The sequence below is a fragment of the Microchirus variegatus genome (genome assembly GCF_963457635.1).
Source record: "Microchirus variegatus genome assembly, chromosome: 11".
Taxonomy (NCBI): domain Eukaryota; kingdom Metazoa; phylum Chordata; class Actinopteri; order Pleuronectiformes; family Soleidae; genus Microchirus; species Microchirus variegatus.
In genome coordinates, this window is record NC_139812.1 from 16343737 (window position 1) to 16367047 (window position 23311).

Below are 23311 nucleotides of genomic sequence, written 5' to 3' on the forward strand. Positions count from 1 at the left end.
ACCGATGTGCGACGTGGAAAGTCAGAATGGCTTTTTCTTTTATTATTATTCTCCTCCGTGGTTCAAACCAGACTCGGTGAGGCCAGTCTGTCCGTTTTCATGGGGGAATTTAAACTGAAATGTCGCACAGGATCAAAGTGAGCGTGTGTTAAAGGAGAGGTCGTCGTCATGGACGAGGGTTTGACTATTACATTCATATCGGTGGCGATGTTTGTAGGTTGTTTTGTGCTTGGATTCATCCCGCTCTTGTTCACACTTTCCGAGGTAAGTTCCTCTCTTTTATTTGGAGCTCAGTGTGACAAGACTGTGGCGCTTCTTGTCCTGACTGTTTCACAGTGATTTACTGAAGATAACCTTACTGGTTATGTTGCTAAGTTCTTCTTATGAAGGTGACTGTTGTGGAAAAAAGTGATCAGCTGATGTCCTCATGTCTGTCTTTCAGAGAAGCCTGCAGTTTGTGTCCACTCTGGGAGCAGGACTGCTGTGTGGGACAGCACTGTCCATCACCATCCCAGAGGGAGTGGATTTACTGCAGGAGTCATGGAGAGGTGAGCAGCTCCCACCATTCATCCAAAAACACAACACACACACACACACAAAATACACTGGACTAACTCATCTGACATGAAGACATTTGCATTAGTGCCTGATTATACATACAAATCAAGGACTGTGTTGAATAAGAAACGTCTGCATTCATTGTACTGTTCACTTGGACTCACAGGTCATTTTATTAGATACACATGTCACCTGATAAAGAGGCAGCTGTGGCATCTTCTGTGGTTTTCTACTCCGCTGTTTGAGGCTTTTGGATGAAAAGATCCGTGGAGAATCAGAAAACTTATTTAACGTGGCTCGACACACAACATAAAATCGCAACTCGGATCATAGAACAGACTCTGTGTGACACATTGATGAAATGAATTGAATTGAATATTTAAGTATTGAAATTATTGGACGTTTAATAATATTTAGGAATAATTTTAGAAACAAGGATAAAAGACATGAATATTATGCAATATGGCTATGGGAATTGATGAGAAAATATAATAATAATGGAATATGCTAGAATAGAGTGTAGAGATGAGGGCAACTATGTGTAGATTATCATATGGCCAATTCAAAAACTCCAGTAAGTAATCCTTCATATTTAAAGGTGCATTACGTAATAAATCTAAAGCAACTGGCTCTAGAATCCTCCTAATATGTCACAGAGATTCAGGAATAATGTTCATATAACAAACTGAACTCACCAACAACAACAGTGCAGCCAAAATATTTGCATTAAAAAAATATTTTGCAGACTGCAAATCATGTTTATTTTTTGAAATCACATTTTTTGGCATGTGGCGCCACCTACCGCCATCTACCAATCACTGCAGTCAGTAGAGTCTCCGCCGCCGAGCAACCACGGGTTGCCAGTTACGTCAGAAAAAGAAACCTAAAAGACCTCGGTATTTTGAATTTGAATGTACTAACTTTTTTTGGCCACATTCTTACATATGGCACCTTTAAGTTATACTCACTGGCAACTTGATGTCCTGTGTACCCAATTAAGTGCCTTCAAGGTTTGACTTTGTGTTTTACCTTGGGAGTGTTTATTTGAGTGATTTCTATCTAGTCTGGCCATTCTCCTCTGACCTCTGGCATCAACAAGGCATTTTGCCCAGATGGATTTTTTTTCTTAAAAAAACAATAGTTGAAAGATGTGTGAAAATCCCATTAGATCAGCCCTTTCTGAAGGTCCAGCTTGTTAGGCACCAGCAACCATGCGATGTTCAGAGTCGCTTTAATCACCTTTTTCCCCCCACTTTCTCATGCATGGTTTGACCTTTTAGAAGGTGGTCTTAACCATGGCTTCATGCCTAAATCCACTAAATAGCTGCCGTATGAGTGTCTGATTAGATATTTGTGTGTACCTAATAAATTGGAGAAGATTGGAATGAACTATGAACTGAGCTGTGAAGATTTATAATTACGTATATTATTAGTCTCTTTTGTCTCCTGGATTGTAAGGAGAGGCAGGGGATTCCTTTTTTATGTGCTGAAGTTCATTGTGTGAAGTGGATCCGTGTGCATATGTATGACGCTCTGCATCTGCACCTCTGCCTTGTCATCTTTTGTGTGCGCATGTGATCAAACGCTGTCCCTGTCCTTCCTCTACAGCATCCTCCGCCTTTGATGTGAGGTTTAGTCTGAATAACAGCGAGGGAAACGCATCCTCCACAGAGAAAGGCCCTCCACCTCGGTTCTTCATTGGAGTGGCTTTAACGTTGGGGTTCACCTTTATGTTTGTGGTGGATCAGATTGGAAGTTACATTTCCACGCGAGGTAACTAGGCAGATCTATAGAACCAGTTTTCCATGGCAGAAAGACATTTTGTTTTCTTAACAGATGCCCTGTATTTTCTTTCAGACCAAACGACCTGGTTACCTAATAGCGCCGGTGTCACAGCAACTTTTGGGCTTGTTATTCACGCTGCAGGTACTTACAGCAACATGTTGTTCGTTTTGTGTTTGGTCAGGGTCAACAACAAGAAGAAATTGCAGGCTTTATGCACGAACAAAGCCCTGGAGGCTCTGAAGTTCTCATGTGACTCAGCATGTGATTGCTTCGCTGAATTGTTTATGCTTCACATCACAAAAGCTTTACTCAGAGTTGACCTACTGCAAGCTGCGCCAATATTTCCATTAATGATGTGTTTTCTTTGCATACAGCCGACGGCTTTGCTCTTGGTGCTGCTGTGTCCACGGGTCAAGTGACGGTGCAGGTCATCGTGTTTTTTGCTGTCATTCTGCACAAGGTGAGGTTCTCTGAGAACCAAACACAGTTGTTCTCATCAGGAACACTATGAACATTAATGAAAGTGTTTACTCTTATTTCCTAGGCACCTGCAGCTTTTGGTTTGGTCTCCTTTCTGATGCACGTCGGCCTCGAGAAGAAACAAATCCAGGGGCATTTGCTGGCCTTTTCAGCAGCATCGCCCGTCATGGCCATCACCACTTACTTCATATTACATGCAGTAAGAATGCAGCTGAGAGACAAAAGATGCTTCTCAGTCGGTCAAGGATCTGCTGAATTTCAAGGATTTGATATATCATGATCAGTAACCCTGCCAAAAGACTCTTCTCATGTGTCGGATTCTTAAAATTCTATGAACGACTGAGTTCTTTGGGCAGAGAATTTACAAGGGCACATGTTGTGTTTCCTCAGCAACAATCGTGTGTGCAAATGTAAGAATGTGGCCAAAAACAGTTACTACATTCAAATTCAAAATACCAAGGTTTTTTAGGTTTCGTTTTCTGACGTAATTGGCAACCCGTGGTTGCTCGGTAGCTGAGACTCTACTGACTGCAATGATTGGTAGACGGTGGTAGGTGGCGCCACATGCCAAAACATAAACATGATTTGCAGTCTGCAAAATACTTTTTTTAATGCAAATATTTTGGCTGTACTGTTGTTGTTGGTGAGTTCAGTTTGTTGTATGAACATTATTCCTTTCTATGGCCAGTTCATTTAGATTTATTACATAATGCACCTTTAATACTCAGCTAGAAACCGCAAACATACTCATAAGCTGCAATGGCTATGCTTGTTAATTTGCATGAAGGTGCTGATAAAATACAAAGAATTGTGCCCAGGAAGCAATGGGGGTTCGGTACCCTGCCCTTACCCTGTCCCAGGAATGGTTTTAAGCCCAATTCTTGTTCATGCTGTAAGCTGCTTGACCCAAGAATATGACACAGTTCACTGATCTGGTCTTCAATCTATTGTCAAACAAATCTGCTCTACTAAGGAAGGATCCTTGACTCTGAGAAGCACCTTACATTTCAATATCGTACAGTTGCAGTGAGTGTTTTTATGTTATTATTATTAATTGATGCAAACGTGTTTGTGTCTGCAGTCTGGCAGTTCGCCTCAGAGCCAGCTCACCTCAACAGGTGTGGGAATGCTCTTCTCGGCAGGGACTTTCCTCTATGTGGCCACGGTGCATGTTCTCCCGGAGATCAGCAGCAGCAGAACAGACCACCACTCCTCCCCCGGCCTTCAGCAGCACACCGGAGATCCACCAGAGATCCACCATAAACGCTTTGTAGGAATCCCGGAGATCCTGACTCTCATTCTGGGAATCGGGGTTCCAATGGTACTGGCTCTTGGCTTGCACGATGACTGAGGAAAGGAAAAGTGCTAACGGCACCAAAAAAACTGTTTCTCACTTTGAGTCCAGCTGTTGTTTTGGAGAGTTGTTTCTCAGTGCAACTGACAAAACGTATTGATTACATATGAGAGCAAATACTGAGATTACCAAGAGGGAGTCTCACTTAATTTGTGCCCACGATATTTTAAGAAATAGACATTTTGAATAATAAATAAATAAAAATTTGCTTTATAATAACAATTTGATGCTTTAAGATTTCCCCACACAACGTAGTTTAATGCAGAAGTAAAACGTGTGACATTACTTCCCATTTCCCACCATATAAATTGTATAAACAGACAGTTTTGTACTTAAAAGTTTCATTTATTATTTAAAACGCGGTAGAAATCTCCTTATTCTATAAAATGAAAAGATGATTTGAAACATCGAACACTGTCTTGACGACACATTATCACTCGCTAATTTACGATTTGCCATTTTCCAGAGCAGGAGTGATCATTTTACTGTCGTTTACTGCGTTGTTGTACTTTGCCATTTGACCTTGCAGTGAGATCATTCTAAATAGGACCTCCCGTAAACCTTTCCTGTCTTATCTGCACTCCAGTTACAAATGGCTGTTTTTTTTCTTTTTCAACTTCAGAACACTGACATTAGTGGCGTAACTCGTTCTCCACAATCTGAAAACTCAACCTGACCCCCCTGATTTTGTTCGATCGCAACAATCCGAAGATAAGGCTGTATAACCACACAGTACCCAGTGAAATCCTGCTATTTGAAACCACACGGCACAGTTTTCATTCTCCTGACAGGAGGCCCCTGACAGTCAGGTGGATTCATATCGAACCGCACTTTGACCCCTTGTGTCATAACACTCCTGAAATCCGGCACGTGGTTTACTGAGCTACAGGTTTAGAGCCAAAACAACTCTGTGTGATGATGGAGTAAAACCTTTGTTTCAGAGTTTCATGTGGCTCATGGAGGCAGTCAGCTGAGCCTGCAGGGCCATCTGATCGAAGCTTTGACTGTGTGTGTGCTGCCTCACTCTCTCCCTCATGTGAAAGGAGGCTCTGGCCAGCATCTGCCCCTCCAGCACTATCTGGTCTCGCTGTCTCCGCAGCCTCTCCCTCCTCCACTCCTTCATGGAGATGTAGCTCTCTTTGACCTTCCTCGTCGCCTCCTCCTCTCTCTGAATCCTCTCTCTGAGCCTCTGGTGGCAGAGCTGCCTCTGTTTGTTGCGTTGCCGAAGCTGCTGAGCTCGGCTCCTAAGCCGGGATGAGGAGCGCAGCGCCGCCTTCTCCATGCGACGCTGGCTCAGTTGGAGCAGGATCTGCTTGTGTGTGAGCTGCTGGACGCTGTGTAATTTGGACCTCAGCTGTGCTCTCTGAACCTGCACCTCTTCCTGGGCTGCCCTCTCATGCAGCTCCTTCATCCGTGCCTCAACCGCCTGGGTGTGTTTCTCACAGGTGTGCTGCAGCTTCTTCTCAAGGGTGCTCCTCACCTGTGCCTCCTCTTCCTCCACTTGCTGCTTTATCTGCTCTTTCAGCAGGATATGGCGGAGCAGCTCCCGATAGTTTTCCTCTTGGAGCCTCCTCCTTTCGGTCATCTTCTTGAGTTCTTTGCTTCTCCTGGCCTTCTCCTCCCTCTCCACTGCTACCTGTCGCTCCTGTTCTTGTTCCCATTTCTCTGCCTCCTGTTTCTCTCTGAGCAGCTTCTCCTGGTAGTGTTTGCGCTGATCTGCCTCTCTCTGTGCGGCCTTTAACTTTACTCTGTGTTGTGCTTCCAGCTCTTCTTTCAGCCGCCTCCAGCGATCTTCTTGCAGCATCACCTCCTGCTCCATGTGTCCTGCTTTCTCTTTATTTTGACGCTCCCTCAGCCTCCTGCGTGCCTCCAGGTCTTCCTGCCAGCGTTGCATACTTTGCTTCAGTTTCTTCCTCCTCTTGTTCTCCGCCTGCTCCCGCTGAATCTCCCTCCGTCTACGGGCCTCCTCTCGCTCATGTTCCTCCTGCTGACAGAGCTTGAGGCGAGCTTGTTCCTCCTCGTGCTTTACCAGCATGAGAGCTGCTATCTTGCGGTCTCTCTCTGACACTGTGACACACATCTCCCTTTTGATGTCATCGGTGAACCTCTCCACTTTCCTCTCAGTGGCAGGGGAGTGTCTGCGGTTTCCTAGCCTGAAGCTGCAGACTGTGCTACTGTCTGGTTCTCTGTTGCCAGTAGTTGACCTGCTCACAGATTTGCCTTTCGAGCACAGCTCTGCATACGGGATGGACTGTGTGTGCACTGAGTGGTCCTTCAGTTTGGTGAGAGGCACCACTTCCAGGCCTGACACTCTGTCAGAGCCAGGCCACCTGTTTCTCCGGATAATCCTCTCCCTCTCTTCTCGGCACATTTGTAAACGTTTCCTCCTCTCCTTTTCATAGGATTCGTGCATAACTCTCACCGCCTCAAGAGGCACGTCACTGTGTCCCACAGTCAACTCGTTCAGAGATTTGATGAGAAGGTCAACAGGTTTGATACCGAGACGTGCACAGGACTGCAGAGAGCGGGGGCTGGTTAAGACGTACCGGTTCCTCTGAGCTTCAGGCTTATCAAAGTTGTTAAGGTCCAGATGAGGCACAGAAGAGGTGGGTCTCTGCTCCATCATGGAAACTACAGTTTACACCTTCCGCTGCTCCAGTTTCAATGCTCCTGTGTTCCAGCACAATCCTCAGTCAATCCATGGTGGAGAGGTCATGGAGGGATTAAAGCTGCCTGCGTGTTCTCCTCGGCTGTAGCAATGCAGACATAAAGCATATAGACACTTTAATGTTTACTCTTATAATACTTAATAATTAATGTTTTTTTTGTTTTTTTTAAAACAAGCACAGGAGAATGCTGATAACATTTTGACCCATATTTCCATAATAAAGAACAGTCAGCGAAAACACGAATAACGATAAATCAGGACTGCAATACAAGGAAAAAGTCCTCACATAAATATTTCAAAGCTTAAAATTTAACTTGCATTTATAATGTGAGCTTATAAGTATGTAATACAAATGTAATAAGAAAATAACAGGAAAAAAAACAAGATACCTACCATATTGAACTTTGTTCCGCTGTAAGAAAACCATTCATCCATGAAAACCCATGTTAACAGTGAAGTGGGGACAACTATCAGCTGGAAGAGACAGGCGGGTCACACTGCTGGTTACTATGACAACGATGTTTTAACAAACGAAAGAATATAAGAGCGGCCACGAAGCACAGATACCGCAGAGGCAGACTGGAGCGCCATCTACCGTTACGTACAGCTGGGATGACCAGTTTACTGGTGACGTCATCACGCAACCATTACGCGCTCATCGACTGAAGATAGTTTCCCCTTCGACAGGACAGCCCGCAGAAGGAGATGAAGTCTCCTAACACACTGTAAAATAAATAACGCACGTTATTATCTTCTTATTTACTTAATGTGCGTACAAAGAGTGTATTACACAGTTGTAGTATAAGAGCGTCACACTGTTCATCAGTTCACATCCAGTGACTTGATAAGGAACCGTCATTTGTGAGTATACTGTGATTCTGTTTTTTTAAATTATATTTTTATGTCGGAAGCGTACAGGTATGTCAATATTCTCTAAATGATGACGCTGATCAGCTGTTTTGACGTAGAATGAATTTGCTGCAATCAGAGATAGTTTATCTTGTATTCTTTTATTTACTTATTTTTTAACTGTTTATAACAGTTTTAACTGTAAAACACTGTATGTTGACAAACAAGGGACATACATTGCTCAAGTAGTGTTCAACGAATAAATAATAACGATCATAGTAATAATAATGTGGTTTCGTTTGAAAACGAAACAAAATACCAAAACAAAACTAACTTCGTCTTCCACGATGACGACGTTAGAATATTTATGGCGCAGTCCTGTGTCTGTACGTTAGCAGGTATGTTGGCGTTATTTAAATCGTAACCTGTTCGTGTTTCACAAGAACCACACTAGATTACACTGTGAGTTTATTTTTTAACGTGGTGTGTCACGTGGACAGCTTCAATGATAATCTAGGTCACTAACTGATTTTGCTAGCTAACAAAAGTGAGAGCAGCGTGATGATACACTGTGCAGTACTTCCGGTTTCCGCTGGAGTTGCTGGTGTCGCAGTGTCTCGCTTCTGTTTTGGCTTCTGGAGTTCCCTTTTTATCGTTTTTTATTGTTGTTGTTGTTTTTTATATACCTCATTGTGCGTTCACTGACGACATGTTAGTGGATTTTCTTTGACGCCACGGCACTTTTTCATCAAAGGTTAGCTCGACTGTATCACGACTTTAGTTGCTGTAGAAGGTTAGTTCCTGGAAAACATGCAGCACAACTTCGTTGAAGCTAATGTGTTGTATTTTACTTGCAACATGTATGGCTAGTCTTTGTAAAGGAGCCAAAGTTACAGACTCGTATCTTGACTTTGTTAAACGCACGCGACAAACATCCCTGGTGTTTGCAAACATTCACAGAGTTTGTTTTGGGTTTGACTCGGCGTGTTTCTCTGTCACAACAACACGCAGCTCCAGCCTCCTACTAACTGAAGATGGAGAGGGACAGAGGCGATGAAGACGAGGAGAGTCAACCGCAGCAGAATGGCCTTCCCGGGAGAGGAGGCCGTCAGCAGCGTAACGGAGAGGAAAGTCACTCTGCCTTCAGCCCATTAGACCTGCAGAGCGACGACGATGACTCGAGTCTCAGGAAAGAAGTTAGGGGCAGATATAGAGACCTGATCAACAGCATACAACGTGAGTGACACTGTCAGGCACTTACATATTGTCTTGTTTGTAAGAAGTCTCTTATTGTACATGTTTGTGTTTTTTCAATAGAGAATAGAGAGGATATGCTAAGTCCCTCCAACAACAGACTGACAGAGGTTTTACAAGAAGCAAACAACCTTTTTAACGATGGTAAGTGTGTATTCAACGGGTAAGGATGAGCCCATTTGATGCCCAGTATTGGTAGTTCATTCATTGTCTATCGCTTTATCCTCCACATGAGCTGGAGCCAATCCCAGCTGAAATAGGGCGAAAGTCAGTGTACACCCTGGAAAGGTCGCCAGTCCATCGTAGGGTCAACATACAGAGACAAACAATCCTTCACTCTCACATTTAGAGTGTCCCATTACCACAAAGTAAAGTGTGATACAAATCCTTCCATAACCACAGTTAATATGCTGTAAAGGGAGATGTCTGCCATCACTGTTAATGACTAGGACATGAGTGTTTTTTCAAAATGGCTAGCTGTAGCTAAGTGATAAATGCGCAACAATGTTATTGTTATTATTACATTATTATGTTAATGTTAACAATGAACTTGTTTCAAAGAGTTCAAGGTCAGTATCTTACTGATATCGGTCTTGGATAGAATTCAAGGTTGTGATAACGGTGCTAGAATAATATTGTTATTTTCATTTTACTTTAAAAAGTATAAAATCTCTCTATTTCTCTGCTTTTTTCTTCTTGTTGAGTGTCATTTCACTTCCCCCACGCGTCTATTTTTACTCATAAATGCGAGTATAACATGCTTTTCACTGTTGAGCCCTGTGAAAGCAACTGGCTTCCGCATGCATAATGTTTGCATGTTTTCCTTATTGTATTATCCACAGAAACAATTAATATATGATTCACATGCCCACATCAACACTCAGAGATGTAACGGAGATGATGGACAGTATGAGAGTTTGATTTTGCTCTGTTCTTTGGCAGTGCGACAGTCCAGGGAAGCAGCTCTCGATGCCCAACTCCTTGTTTTGGCCTCAGACCTGGGGAAGGAAAAAGCCAGTCAGATGTTAGCTGAGGGCTCTGCTTTTGATACCAGCACTTTTGCAGAGCGTCTTGTGAGTAATACATTTGTTTGTACAGTGTATTGAAAAACAAAGTTTTAAAAAGTGCTTTGACAAGGTTGGAGGTATGTGTGGTGTGGACACTAAAGCCAACCAGGCAGCAGAGTCCAAATCCTGTAGTATACACGTACAAAGTAAGTTCCAATGAATCATTTTAGTTGATAAATATAGATATTCAACTTCATTAAAGTTTATTTACACAAATTTGCAGAACCTGCAAGCCTTGTTTTCTCAGGCAGAGAATAGACTGGTGGAAGTGTCCTTTAACCAGAATGAAGAGACTCTTTTCTATTCAGGATATATGACTGCTGCAGATGCACATTAACCTGTCGCAGAGACTGATGTCTAAATAAGTATTGCATATATGTTAGCCAAAAACAAAAAGTATTATACTGACATAAAAGTAGTGTTACTATATTATTATAGTTTTTTTTTTTTCAGTTTTGTAATTACATAACTATCACAATACCTGGTATTTAAATGTATTACACACATGTAACATGCTCTAAGAAATTATTTAATTATATAGTAGCTTTGTATCACACTTACAGTATTTCTGTAGATAATTATGTTTTTTGTGAAGTGAAGCAGCAACATGATAAGATAATGTTTTAATGCTTTTGTCTCTGCTTCTTTTTACAGTTGTCATTCATGGGTCTAAACCGACTAGAAGACGACGAGGACGAGACCGACGGCGGGGCAGCTGATGGCTACCTTCCCCCGGACGCTTGGCACAAATTGGCCAGAAGAGCAGAGTGCTGTTTCAGCACAGCACCCGCCTTCCACTTCATGTGAGTTCATGATCAATTATCTTTTTTAAGTGTGGTTGTATGAGGTACTGACACGTTATCAACACTGACTTACATGAGCACGCTGCTAAAACGAATTAAATGTGTATGCTGCTTTATGTCACTGCTGCATTTAATCTGCCTGATCGAGACAGCAGTAGATTAATAACTCCTGTGTGCTGTAATGGTGATCATAGTGGTTGTGAAGTTTGGTGTGTGTAGAGAGCAGTTTATTAACTTCAGTTTGCAGAAAAGGACCTAACATATACTTAAGATATTGTAGACTAAGCAGGTAAAGATCTTACCTTTTTAAAAATCAATATATGCAATGGATATATGCAGTGTCTTCAGCATAAAACAGCTCGTACATACAGACATAATGTAGTAAAATACAATAATAAAAAGATGGCAACTGGTGGTGTTGAGGGTTTTAATGAACTGGGGGACACAGGACCTCATTGAAATTGTTGTCTGCCTCAACAACTGCCTCTGACGTTTTATTCTGTTATTAATATTTTTTGTGTAATTATAACATTTTCTTTACAGGAGGGGCTCTTTCCACGCAGAGCCTCCGCCCCCAAAACAAAAGATAGCACGGCAAAGCAAAGCGCCCAACAAGCAGGCCAAAAGGGTGATGCCCACTCAGGTAGCTGCACTTGCTCTTCCATGACTACAGTTACTAACGCACACGTGACAGTGTCAGATACATGTGTTACATACTACACCATGTTGTCTCTCAGCTGAAGAAAATGGATGAGTCCCAACAAGAAGCAACTGAGAAAGAGGTGGAAAGGATCCTGGCATACCTCAGGGGTTACCACAAAGATGACCGTGAGCTCAACGTCACAGGCGCAAAAAAAAAATAAAAATCGTCACAGTTTCGTTATTATTTGCTCACTTGTCTGTTTGCCTTTCAGCAACATCGCCAATATTGTACTACGAGTTTGTCGTCGACCCCAACTCCTTTTCCCGGACAGTGGAGAACATTTTCCACACATCTTTTCTAGTCAGGGTGAGCTGCCTGTGCTGAGATTTGTTTACATTGAGCTTGACTGCCCTCTAGTGATTGTCAGTAGATGTGACGAGTCGGTGTGACCTGTGTGTGTTACAGGACGGTTTGGCACGGCTGTATCTAGATGATGACAAATTGCCTTGTATAGGTGAGAATATTATACATTTAGTCATATTATTCTGGTTGGGAAATGGCAAAAAAATATGTCTCAAGATAAAAATGTGTGGGTTTTTTTGTAATTCAGTGCCTGTAGAGGATGGAGACATGGAAGCTGGTGCATCATCCAGCCGTCAACAGTGCATCGTGTCCATAAGTCCAAAGATGTGGAAGGTGAGCAAGTTTAATCCTGAACACAAATGACTTATCCTAGCAAAACATATAAGAAAATAGGTGTCAATATATTTGTGTTATGTTATAAAGATTATCTCTATTCTCTATTCTTTTCCAGGAGCTCATAGAAGCCCTTGACATCAGCGACACAATGATTCAGCCTCTTTCCACACAGAATGAGTGAGGCACCACGCCACTTTTTGTTGGCCAAATCCAAAATTGTTTTAGGTGTGTTGGTTGTTTTATAGTTCTTATATACTTTTGAATAATAAAATATAAAAAGAAAAAAATATGTTTTCATTTGTGCACATGTGTAAACAGCCATATTGTTAATTTATATATACAGTATATACAACTATATCCAGTTTTATAAGTAAAACTTGTGCATTAATTATTGTGGGTCACGTTTATGTTATCACTTTGAGGCAAATGGTTGGCACTCTGCATTGTGTCAGTAATATTTATATTATTATATATTGTATTATTTAACTCTTGATTCAATTAATATTACTGACTGATTGACAAACATTACATGCACATTAAATGTAAAATGGCAGCATATAATATATATATGTGTGTTTGTATATTTATATATACATATTTATATATATATATATATATATATATGTTGTTCGGATGTTAAATGTTATTTAATTTCATATTTAAGGATGTGTATGTTTTACCAGGAGAGCCTTAAGTTGATTGGCTAAAATATGTTGATCCTTCTGTCCTTACTGGCTGGAGCTGAGGAAGCTAGGATGTTCCTTACGCTTGCCTTTGAAGCATGAACACCTGGTTGAAACGAGGGCCTTTCTGCATGGAGTTTGCATGGGTTCTCCGGTTTCCTCCCATGGTCCACATGCAAACATGCAAATTTGAGGATTAGGCAAATTGGATGCTCTAAATTGACTGTAGGTATGAGTGTGAGAGTGGATGGTTGTTGTCTCAACCCTCATGTGGAGGATAAAGCAGTAGAAAATAGATGCTTGTTTCTTGAGGAACAATTGCTAACTAATGTTTGATTTGGGGAATACATGGTGATATTGTCACTCTGGCCTTACTCTTCATCTCAAATCCATATCTTTACCCGAGTTACCATTTCCACTGCATTCTATTCTTCTAAGTTTTCCCTCTTCTGTAAGGGTGGGGCACTCTTGTGCCAACAATCTGCAATCTTCACCCACTCTCATTAAAATGGTAAAGATTTTTACCATTGACCATTCTTAAGGTGGTCATCCACAAAATCCTTCACATTGGAGCTTTTTTAATTGATATAGTCTTAGTTGTGTCATTTAATATTTCTCTATTGCTGTATCTGTATCTGTGCTCCTGTTCTATTTTGGTTGCGTGAACTTCACTGTGATCAGTGATCAGTCAGATGATCACACTGGCATCCTCGTGTGTTTTCAGCGAGATGATGCTCTACCACCATCCTTACCATCTCCAGGGTGTTTTAAAGGCACAGGCTCCCCTTTATGCTGCCTATCATATCTCCCTCTCTGAGTATTCCCTCCCTCTAAAGCAGTGGTCTGAACCCAGGCTTCATACTATTAGGCTGAGAAAGAGGAGCTTCCTTTTTTTCCACACATATGATTTGATTAGGTCCTTATGTAATGTAGTTTTTATATAACAGTGCAATGGCTTGGAATATATATTTATATATATGTCACAGGCGCACCACAGGAAACGCAGTGCAGAGCATTTGTTAGTCACTGAGGCTCACGCTCGCACAGACACAGCGGCGTGCACACACTCGGTCCACAGCAGAGCGGAGAGCTGCCTGCATTGGGCAATGCTAAGCCTGGCTGATAACCATGCAGTTCTGCAGAAAGGTGATCTGTCCGCCGTGTAGTGCCAGGGTCACTTCACCAGAGGAGGACATGGAATACAAGATGGGGAGCTGCATAGGAATCTCTCACGGCCAGGTAAAACGGAGCAGAGGCTGACTGCAGTGTCACATCAAAGCCTGTCACTGAGCAGGGAGAGTGTGTGCAAGAGGAGAGGCAGCTTTGACTGATCAGGAGCTGAGTGGTTTCAGGCTGAGGCTGAGAGGGAGAGATGGTGCACTCCAGTGTGGGGGGGAGACATCAGCAGGGAAATCAAAGCTGTGCAGATAAGGAAGGGATGAGAGGGATGCTGTTTGTAGTGGAGGCAGGTGGAAACCATGTTCCAAAGACAATGGCTAAATAATAATGAACACAACTCATTTAGACACAAACCTGACAGTGACGGTTGGGCGAGACGGAAACCTGTGAGGCAAAATGGGAGAGCAGTGCTTCTGCTGTGATATCTGTCAGAAGCAGAGCTGATCAAATCAGTGTTATTTATAGAGATGATAAGCCTGCTCGCTGCCCACACTGAGCTCTCAGCTGTGATCATGGCAGATAACAATGCATACAAAATACACACGATAATTAGATCCGTTGGCATGGTTGCATTTTTTTTATTGTTCATTTGTGTGTTTCGATTGTTGTCAATCAAAGAGCCACCACAAACCAAAAGATAGTCCTGTACATGTAGAATTGCAAGTGTATTGCAAAACTCTAGACTCAAGACTCTGTACATTATCTGGCTGTTTGGGGTGGCCTCACACCTTGTTGCATGTCTGTTTACAGTGTTGCCCTAGTTTCCCCTCCAGATGACTGATTGGCCTCCTGAGCCTGTCAGAGCAGGGGGGGACACCACAACTCCACAACCCTTTAAAAGCTGACATGGCTTCCCCAGCTCCAGTTCGAGCTCCTCCCTCCCCGTCCTGTCCCCACTACTTCTGCCCACGTCCTGTCCTGTGTCCACCACCCTCTGTCCTCCTCCTTCCGATGCAAATATAGCAACAGACTCCTCAGGATAGAGGGCGAGAAACAAACAGTAAACAACAGAGCGACGGGGGGTTCAATCACAAGGCAGAAACTGAGCGTGGAAAACGTCTGTTGTTTGCCGTGGTGAGTAGTTCACAGTGTGGTGCAGCATTGGTACAGATTTGCATTATTAGTTTGGTAACTGTTAGAGCTCATATTATAATGAAAGTGTGTGACTGTTATGCTTTTAAAGCATATTATTTGATGCAGTGTGATGTTTTTAGTGTATTTATCTATGCTTTTCAAGGCCAGCCTAGTTTTCATCTACTGCACAGTCTCTTTAGCTGATCTCCTTTTGTCTCTCACCTTGTTGAACTGCTGTGATATTTTCCCAGAGACTCGGTCAGGGTTTGTTTGTGTTGTCCAACACAAAATTAAGTTGTTTATCAGGGTCTTACATAAATGGCAGTGAGAAAACATCAAATGTTACAGTGTACGCACATATTGCTCCGTCCTGCATTCAAAAACATTAGAAATGTCTGAATGTTTTTGTGCCAGTGTAGGGGTCACGTGTGGGGCACAGACCTCATACTGCAGGTGTTGAGGCAAAGACATACAGAGCTCATCCAAACCCAGTAGTGCTTAGAGGGTTAGACTTGTGTTAAATGACGGACAGGGCGATAATGAGGTGAGACGAGACTCTGGCGTCAAATCTTCATTATATGATTTGAGCAGTTGCTCTTTGGTGCTGCCAGAAAAACTCCCCCCAAAAACACTGCTGCCAGTTTAAGTGTGCATGAGCGCAGGCTGAAATTACACCCCATTCACACAAATAGCTATCAGGCTGGCATGGGAGGAGAGGAGTTGACTCACTGCAGAATAAACAGAGCTAAACCGATCCTCGTGTCCTCACTGCATTATCATTAAAAGTCTAAATTAAAGACCGCAAACTGGAACATACAACCTTTTATATTTCCCTGTGCATGAAGCGTGACATGTGAATAACGACGTGTGCATAAGTAGAATAAAGTCTAACAGCAGTGGACATCATGGCAGATCTCTATTTATAAAGTCGTGCATATTCAGGTCAGTGCTTTCTGACTAAACAAAGTCCCTACAGTCATATGAGGAATGGCATAAACAACCTCTGTGTGGCACCGTGCGCTCACTGCACAACTACAATACAATAAAGATGAGGCCATGTGGAAAACACGATGATGATGATGATGATGATGATGATGATGATGATGATGATGCCGCCTCTGTCTGTGTTTGACACAAAGTTATGCCAGGTGTTAAAGCTGCTGTCCCTTTCCTTAAATAATTCAAACATCTTCAAACAAGTGTCCTTTTGTAAGATGCAAAGGTGGAAATAGTACTGAAATATTCTACTCAAGTAGAAGTACCATATGAAATTTGACTGAAGTCTAAAATGTACTCAAGTGAATGTAAAAAAAAAAAGTAGCTTTTGGTTGGGGTTCTTGTGTCGTGCTAAAAGTACCAGGGGACACAAATCTCACATTTATTGTTTTTAATTAAAGGCAAACCTTTACAGATTAAGGTACTGACAAAATAAAATATGTAAACACATAATGTATCAGTTAAAATGGGTCAAAGGTCACACATTTTCTCACTCAGGGACCTTAATTAGCACCAATTCACCTGTCCTCATCATTCACCTGTCCTCATAATTCACCTGTCCTCTTCATCTACCTGTCCTCATCATTCACCTGTCCTCATCATTCACCTGTCCTCATCATTCACCTGTCCTCATAGTTCACCTGTCCTCTTCACCTACATGTCCTCATCATTCATCTGTCCTCTTCATCTACCTGTCCTCATCATTCACCTGTCCTCATAATTCACCTGTCCTCATCATTCACCTGTCCTCATAATTCACCTGTCCTCTTCACCTACCTGTCCTCATTATTCACCTGTCCTCTTCACCTACATGTCCTCATCATTCATGTCCTCTTCATCTACCTGTCCTCATCATTTACCTGTCCTCATCATTCACCTGTCCTCATCATTCACCTGTCCTCTTCACCTACCTGTCCTCATAATTCACCTGTCCTCTTCACCTACCTGTCCTCATCATTCACCTGTCCTCTTCACCTACCTGTCCTCATCATTCACCTGTCCTCTTCGCCTACATGTCCTCATCATTCACCTGTCCTCATCATTCACCTGTCCTCTTCGCCTACATGTCTTCATCTACCTGTCCTCATCATTGACCTGTCCTCATCATTCACCTGTCCTCTTCACCTACCTGTTCTCATCATTCCCGTCTTTTTCATTCAACTGTCCTCATCATTAACCTGTCCTTTTCATCTACCTGTCCTCTTCATCTACCTGTCCTCATCATTTACCTGTCCTCATAATTCACCTGTCCTCTTCATCTACATGTCCTCATCATTCACCTGTCCTCATCACCATTCACCTGTCCTCTTCATTCACTGCCAAAGTATCTGGTGCATTAATTTTTATTATTTATTAGTTTAAATTCAGGCCAACTTTTTTTTTTGTTACTCAGTAACAAATGTGAAAAAGTACACACTTACAGTAACGAGTAAATGTAGTTCATTACTTTGCACCTCTGATAATTCGATGATAAATCTAATAGTCTGGGTCATACCTCGTGCTCACTGAAAAGATGCGGCAATCTGTCATTTATTGAATGAGGATTACTTTAGCAGGGATTACGCAGCCTTTAGTCACTGTGTCAGTATGTAACAGTCACTCAGTCACATCACATGCACCAGCACAACCATGTGACAGCCTGCATGTGTAGATCATCTCAGTTTAATTAATTTGCACAGGATTGGACCAGCTGGTCATTTTTAATAAAAGGCAGCAGGTGTTTTAATCCGTCTAATGTAACGTTAATCCAATTTAATAATCACATGACAGTTATTCAGAGTGCAGATAATAATAATAATAACAAACTTAATTTGTAGAGCACCTTTCTTAACAAATGTTCCAAAGTCAATCCACATGGCCTGCACTTTGCTCATGGGGGGGGGGGGGGCTTTGCTTCACATATCCCTAATCTCTTAAACACACACACACACACACACACACACACACACACACACACACACACACACACACACACACACACACACACACACACACACACACACACACACACACATACTATAGTATAGTCTGTGAGTTCAACCCCACACCAAAGACTTTTAATCCCACAGAGCAGGAGTGTGTGTGTGGGACCACAGCACGCCCACCTCGCGTTGTTCCTTTTTCTTTGCCCTTATGTTTCTTTTTTAAAAACCTGGGACTGGCTCAGTGCTGATAGTCCTTCTTTGCCCTCGGTGTTTTTCAGTCGTCTAATGTGAGAGGGGGGCCCAATTGGTTTTGTGGCCCCAGCAGCTGGCTGAGACATGGGGAACGAGAGCAGCACGACTGAGGCGTTGGTAAGACCGAATGGCTGGGGTTTCTGCACCCTTGTGCTGCTTCAGTGTACATAGTATATACTCAGAACTCTTTAGTGCACGGTCCATTAACAGAACTAACTCTTGCTGGCATTAACACAAGCTGTTTCAGTGAAATAATATGGAATGTATTAACCTGAGGAGAGCAGACGTGATCTGTGTTTACTGCTACACAAGCGTATATGCCTATGGTGTTTGAAAGGTCATAATGTATGCCTGCATTTGTCCCAAATAACTTGTTTTAAGAATCATTTGTTGTAAGAGCAATAACACATCTGACATGTGACCAGAGGACTGCGAGGATTTCACTAATAGGATTAACATACACATTTGTGTCATGAGTAAATGAGGTCACTAACTGCAACGTAACGCACTGAGCTCAATGGATGCTTTTTTGTTTTCATGTTTTGTGTTTTCAGTGCATTAGACTACTGCAGCTCTGTGTGTGTGTGTGTGTGTGTGTGTGTGTGTGCGCGTGTGCGTGTGTGTGTGTGCGTGTGTGTCACTCAATCACGTTTCTCTTATTCCCTCTCCCATTACAGCCAGAAGAGGGCGCTGCAGACAATGTTGTGCTTTTTCCACCTCAGGAAAATCAAAATGACTGTTTACAGGTACAATCTCGCTCTCTCTCTCTCTCTCTCTCTCTCTCTTTCTCTCTCTCTCTCAGTAGAGTGTGAGTCCCTATAGAGTATTTGGTTGGTGATATTTTGAATGCATCATTTTACAGTAACTAAGGAACTGGTTTGTTATTGTTGTTGGTATTTGCACAGTACCTTTTCCACTGTGTTGCAAACTGTTGAACAGATCATTAATGAAATGTTACCTTAATCAATTGGCTTTTGATACCTGAATAATGTTGTGTTTTGAAGTTTTTATATTTAACAATGTGTCATATCATTGCTATTCATCTATATTAGTAGTATTATCATCATCAAGGGAGCAAGTGTTTTGCTGTACATAAATACAGAACAGAAATAACTGAATAAAAAATTGGGTTTATTTTGACATCATAGATGTGATAAAGGGTCACACTGTGGTGTAGTCCAAAAACATGCACTTTGTGGATTCTAAATTGACCGTCGGTGAGAGTGTGTCTCTGTGTGTGTTGACCCTGGGACTGACTCCAGCCCCCATGACCCTCATGTGAGGAGTATCAAATGGTAGACAATGAGGCCCAGGAGGCCTGTGGTTTCTTGTGGCTGCAAACTCTCTTTACTACCCGTGTCTTGCTTATTACCTGGTTGTGTGATTGATACTTGGTGTTTAAGGAGGTGATGCACTTAAGAAAAAAAACATAATGCGTATATCCTGGAAAACGCATTTTAATGCAATCAACCATGCAAGACACTAAATATTCTTACGTTATGTTTGTGTTCCTGAGAGCTGGTAAAAGTGGCTACTTATTAATAATTTCCAGGATTTTAAATGCAAATTTCACAATAAATTGCACCATTATCATGTCACAGTCTTTAATAATGATAATTAACAATATAATACCATGTTTTTGTTTGTGGCAATTATAGGAAACGCCCCCCCAAGTGTAATTTAAGTACAATTTACACAATAAAATCAGAGTAACATATGGTATTACCACTGTGAAGCTACAGCAAAAAACAGTTTCTACAAGAAAACACAGCTAAATCAGAGTAATACACTGTATGGCAGTGGTTCTTAAAAAAAATTATACCAAATAGCACCAAGAAAATATTGAGCTCTTGAAGTAACGCTATCATCACCTACGTTAAAAGGAGGCAGATTTATTCCCAATAAGATAATTTGCTGTTGCATCATCATCCTCCTCTTCCTCACATAATACTTCACACACTGATATAGCGAGATAAGGTATTTATTTCATTTTTAGACGCACAAAAACGCACAAAACCCTATAGTAGAACAGTATTTCTGATTTTCCTTCACGCACCACAGTTTAAAAACCATGTGTGTATGGTGTTACCACTTTGAAGTTGCAGTAAAATGCATTCATTATAAAAGGAAAAGTGAATCAGCATTATACTGTGATTTACCATGACAAACACGACCATATCTTACTGTGTCAGTCCTTAGAAACAACAACAACAACAACAGCAGCATGTCAATGCTGGATGTAGGAGGCTGTTGTGTTTGTGTGTGAGTGTCTCCTGGTGCATGCTCCCGTGTGAGCATGTAACCAGAGCTTCTCCAAGTGTAACCTGAGCCTCTGCTCCTCCAGAGGGTCACTGCAGCTCTGACCCGTGGCCTACTTCTCAGTCAGCATTCACCTGCAGAGGCAATGTCATTGTCAGCTAAAGCAGCCTCTGCTCACACCATCAGCAAAGGAAATCGAAGGGGGGGGGGGGGGGGGGAGGAGGATTCAGGGAAGGACTGAAGAAAGACAAGAGGGAAGGGAGAAGAGGAGGAGGAGGGGATTGAGAGAAAGAGAGAGAGCTGTGTGGAAAGAGTTTACAGTAGAGGGGGGAGGAGAGTTTCCCTTTGCCCAGCCTGTGCTGCAAGGGCTGTGTTTGTCAGTGTAGTGTTTCTAGACTCCTAACAGGGGAGTGGCAACAGAGGACAGGACTGTAAGGAGAAGGAGGAGGAGGAGGAGGAGGAAGAGGAGGAGGAAGTCTGATTCAGTACAGGACAAGAGCGTCAGCAGCATGTGTTGCAGCATGTTCGTGTCATCTTCAAAACACAGAGACCTAACGGTGACTGAGCAAGGGTAGAAGGTTAGAGAAGCTGCTCTGCTCTGTGGAGGACAAGCTCTCTGCTTACTGCTTACTGGGTAAGTGCAGCACAGAGGTGTGTGTGTGTGTGTGTGTGTGTGTGTGTGTGTGTGTGTGTGTGTGTGTGTGTGTGTGTGTGTGTGTGTGTGTGTGTGTGTGTGTGTGTGTGTGTGTGTGTGTGTGTGTGTGTGTGTGTGTGTGTGTGTGTGTGTGTGTGTGTGTGTGTGTGTGTGTGTGTGTGTGTGGGATGAGAGAGGTCAAGGAAGTGATGTGCTTTAGTTTACACAGTGTGGGACAAGTTAAGTCTGTTTCATGTTATGTATAATTGTGCGAGCAGGTTTCTGCTGCTGCTCTGAACCCTTCTGCCCCTTTGTGTTTACGTTTAAAGCTTTTACTCTGACACAGTTGTGTTTTTTTTTTTGTTAAACTGACTCTTTGACAAGTAGCAGTTTCCAGGGAACCTCTGCTTTTTTTTATTTGTTTGTGGTTGCGGTTTAATTATTAACAGACAGTGGGGTCAAAGTCACTGAGTGAAACAAAAAACTTTTTGAGCTTTTCCACATGGTTACTCTATGACTTTTTTCCCACTAACACTGCAGACAGGTGTAAAGCTGTAATCTTTCAGGCCTCCTCTGCTCACACAGGTGCCATTCTTGTGTGAATCGGTGCATGTTCACAGTTTCCACTGCATCAAGGTGAGAAAGGAAGCTTGGGGCAGGAAACAGGAAACCAAAGGCACGTCATACAAACAAACCATCTTATAACTTGATCATGTGACATTAACAGAGAATGTCACTGCTGTGGAGCGGTTACAAGCATGCAGACTTTTTTTTTCCGCTCTTCTTTAGTGTCTTATCTTCCAATCATGGTACTTTTGATAATAATCAAAATAGGACTTGTATAGATGTGGATAAAAGAGGCTATACAGAAGCTATGGAAGCCTGACTCAGTCAAGACATGAACTGTGTATTATTCTTTGTTCATGTTAGTGAAAATGCTGCATGTCTCGCACAAAGGAAGCTCTTTGTAGTGGGGTTACACAGGTGAAGCCGGTGACTCACAGCCTCGTCACTATATTCCCTGTTAATCTGTCTCCAGTATCTTATAGACTTCCTCAGAGATGGCATTTCTTTTTCCTGTGTGAATGTGAGAATGTTTTACAGTGGCATTTTTTAAAAACATCTTTAAAGACCCACCTCTTCTATTTGGCCTTCACTTCTGGATAAGAATAATCAACCCGGACACTTCTATCTAGATTTGACCATTTTACTATTTTACTGTTTTGCTTTACTGGTATGTTTTATACCTTTTACGTTGCTGTGCCTTTAAAGGTGCCATATGTAAGAATGTGGCCAAAAAAACGGTTACTACATTCAAATTCAAAACACAGAGGTCTTTTAGGTTTCGTTTTCTGACGTTACAGGCAACCCGTGGTTGCTCGGCAGCTGAGACTCTACTGACTGCAATGATTGGTAGACGGCGGTAGGTGGCGCCACATGCCAAACATGATTTCAAAACATAAACATGATTTGCAGTCTGCAAAACAAATTTTTTAATGCAAATATTTTGGCTGTACTGTTGTTGTTGGTGAGTTCAGTTTGTTATATGAACATTATTCCTGAGTCTCTGTGACATATTAGGAGGATTTTATGGCCGATTGCTTTAGATTTATTACATAATGCACCTTTAACTCTGTAAAGCACTTCAGTCAACGTTGGTGGGTTTAAATGTGCTCCAGAAATGAAGTTGACTTGACTTGGTACAAATATGTTGGGAAAAAAAGACACTGTATAACAAGATTAGTCTCAAAAATGTGTTATTATTCACTCTTAATTACCACTTGTTATGTTATGATAGTCAGCACTGCTCGTACGTGCAGACATATTGTCTACTGCTTGTTCATGAATAATGAATGGATGAATGGATGGATTCGCACATGGTCAATGGACAGCTTTACCACCACAGCTGCGTTGTGTCCTTCACGCTGTCACAATCGGCTCATATGTACGTGCATGTTCCAGATGTTCTTGAAAGGTTAAAGGAGCTGCAATCTGCACCTGTGCCGTGTGCGTCCAACGAGTGACGCTGAAGCAAGTGGAAAAGTGGAAAAGTGTTTACCTCTGTAAAATTTGGGGCAGCATGCTCCATGTCGTCAGTGTGCAGTTGAGTGTTGTGTGTTGCTGCAACACGATGCCTCTGCCAAGTGTT

The 23311-nt window shown here is 42.2% G+C and overlaps 4 protein-coding genes across 13 annotated transcripts in view; 3 read left to right on the forward strand and 1 right to left on the reverse strand.

The window, feature by feature from the left end:
- Nucleotides 1-168: 168 nt before the first annotated feature.
- Nucleotides 169-4174, forward strand: LOC310933965 (zinc transporter ZIP9; the record flags this gene model as incomplete). The annotated part of the gene is made up of 7 exons (XM_083897550.1): nt 169-264; nt 443-548; nt 2167-2331; nt 2416-2484; nt 2718-2803; nt 2888-3022; nt 3905-4174. 7 exons carry the CDS (start codon nt 169-171, stop codon nt 4172-4174), a joined length of 927 nt encoding a protein of 308 aa, XP_083753676.1.
- A 940-nt stretch (nt 4175-5114) lies between these two features.
- Nucleotides 5115-6803, reverse strand: LOC310933970 (coiled-coil domain-containing protein 185; the record flags this gene model as incomplete). Its single annotated transcript, XM_083897555.1, has 1 exon — nt 5115-6803. The coding sequence occupies one exon, from the start codon at nt 6801-6803 to the stop codon at nt 5115-5117; it is 1689 nt and encodes a 562-aa protein (XP_083753681.1).
- Nucleotides 6804-7583: 780 nt separating this feature from the next.
- nsmce4a (NSE4 homolog A, SMC5-SMC6 complex component) lies at nt 7584-12393 on the forward strand. 3 transcript variants are annotated; one of them, XM_083898108.1, is made up of 11 exons: nt 7584-7706; nt 8706-8930; nt 9012-9092; nt 9891-10021; nt 10670-10818; nt 11362-11461; nt 11556-11646; nt 11733-11827; nt 11927-11975; nt 12072-12157; nt 12276-12393. In XM_083898108.1, the coding sequence occupies exons 2-11, from the start codon at nt 8729-8731 to the stop codon at nt 12339-12341; spliced, it is 1050 nt and encodes a 349-aa protein (XP_083754234.1). In that variant the 5' UTR covers nt 7584-7706; nt 8706-8728; the 3' UTR covers nt 12342-12393. The 3 variants fall into 3 exon arrangements, with proteins under 3 accessions (XP_083754234.1, XP_083754236.1, XP_083754235.1); XM_083898110.1 differs by lacking the exon at nt 7584-7706 and adding an exon at nt 8349-8487; XM_083898109.1 differs by lacking the exon at nt 7584-7706 and adding an exon at nt 8368-8448.
- A 2567-nt stretch (nt 12394-14960) lies between these two features.
- The window catches only part of tacc2 (transforming, acidic coiled-coil containing protein 2), a 51099-nt gene continuing 42748 nt past the window's right edge, over nt 14961-23311 (forward strand). For all 8 annotated transcript variants that reach the window (XR_014592961.1, XM_083897563.1, XM_083897564.1 and 5 more), the window contains exons 1-3: nt 14961-15096; nt 18296-18386; nt 18947-19015. Coding sequence is in view for 7 of the 8 variants with exons in the window: in XM_083897563.1 (XP_083753689.1) it covers nt 18354-18386; nt 18947-19015 (102 nt within the window). In the remaining variant the exon portion in view is untranslated. The remainder of the gene's footprint in view (nt 15097-18295; nt 18387-18946; nt 19016-23311) is intronic.

Coding starts and splice junctions, on each gene's coding strand:
- nsmce4a (XM_083898108.1), top strand. CDS start 8,729: ATGGAGAGGGACAGAGGCGATGAAGACGAGGAGAGTCAACCGCAGCAG. Junction 10,819..11,361: donor GCACCCGCCTTCCACTTCAT/GTGAGTTCATGA, acceptor TTTTCTTTACAG/GAGGGGCTCTTTCCACGCAG. Junction 11,828..11,926: donor ACACATCTTTTCTAGTCAGG/GTGAGCTGCCTG, acceptor TGTGTGTTACAG/GACGGTTTGGCACGGCTGTA.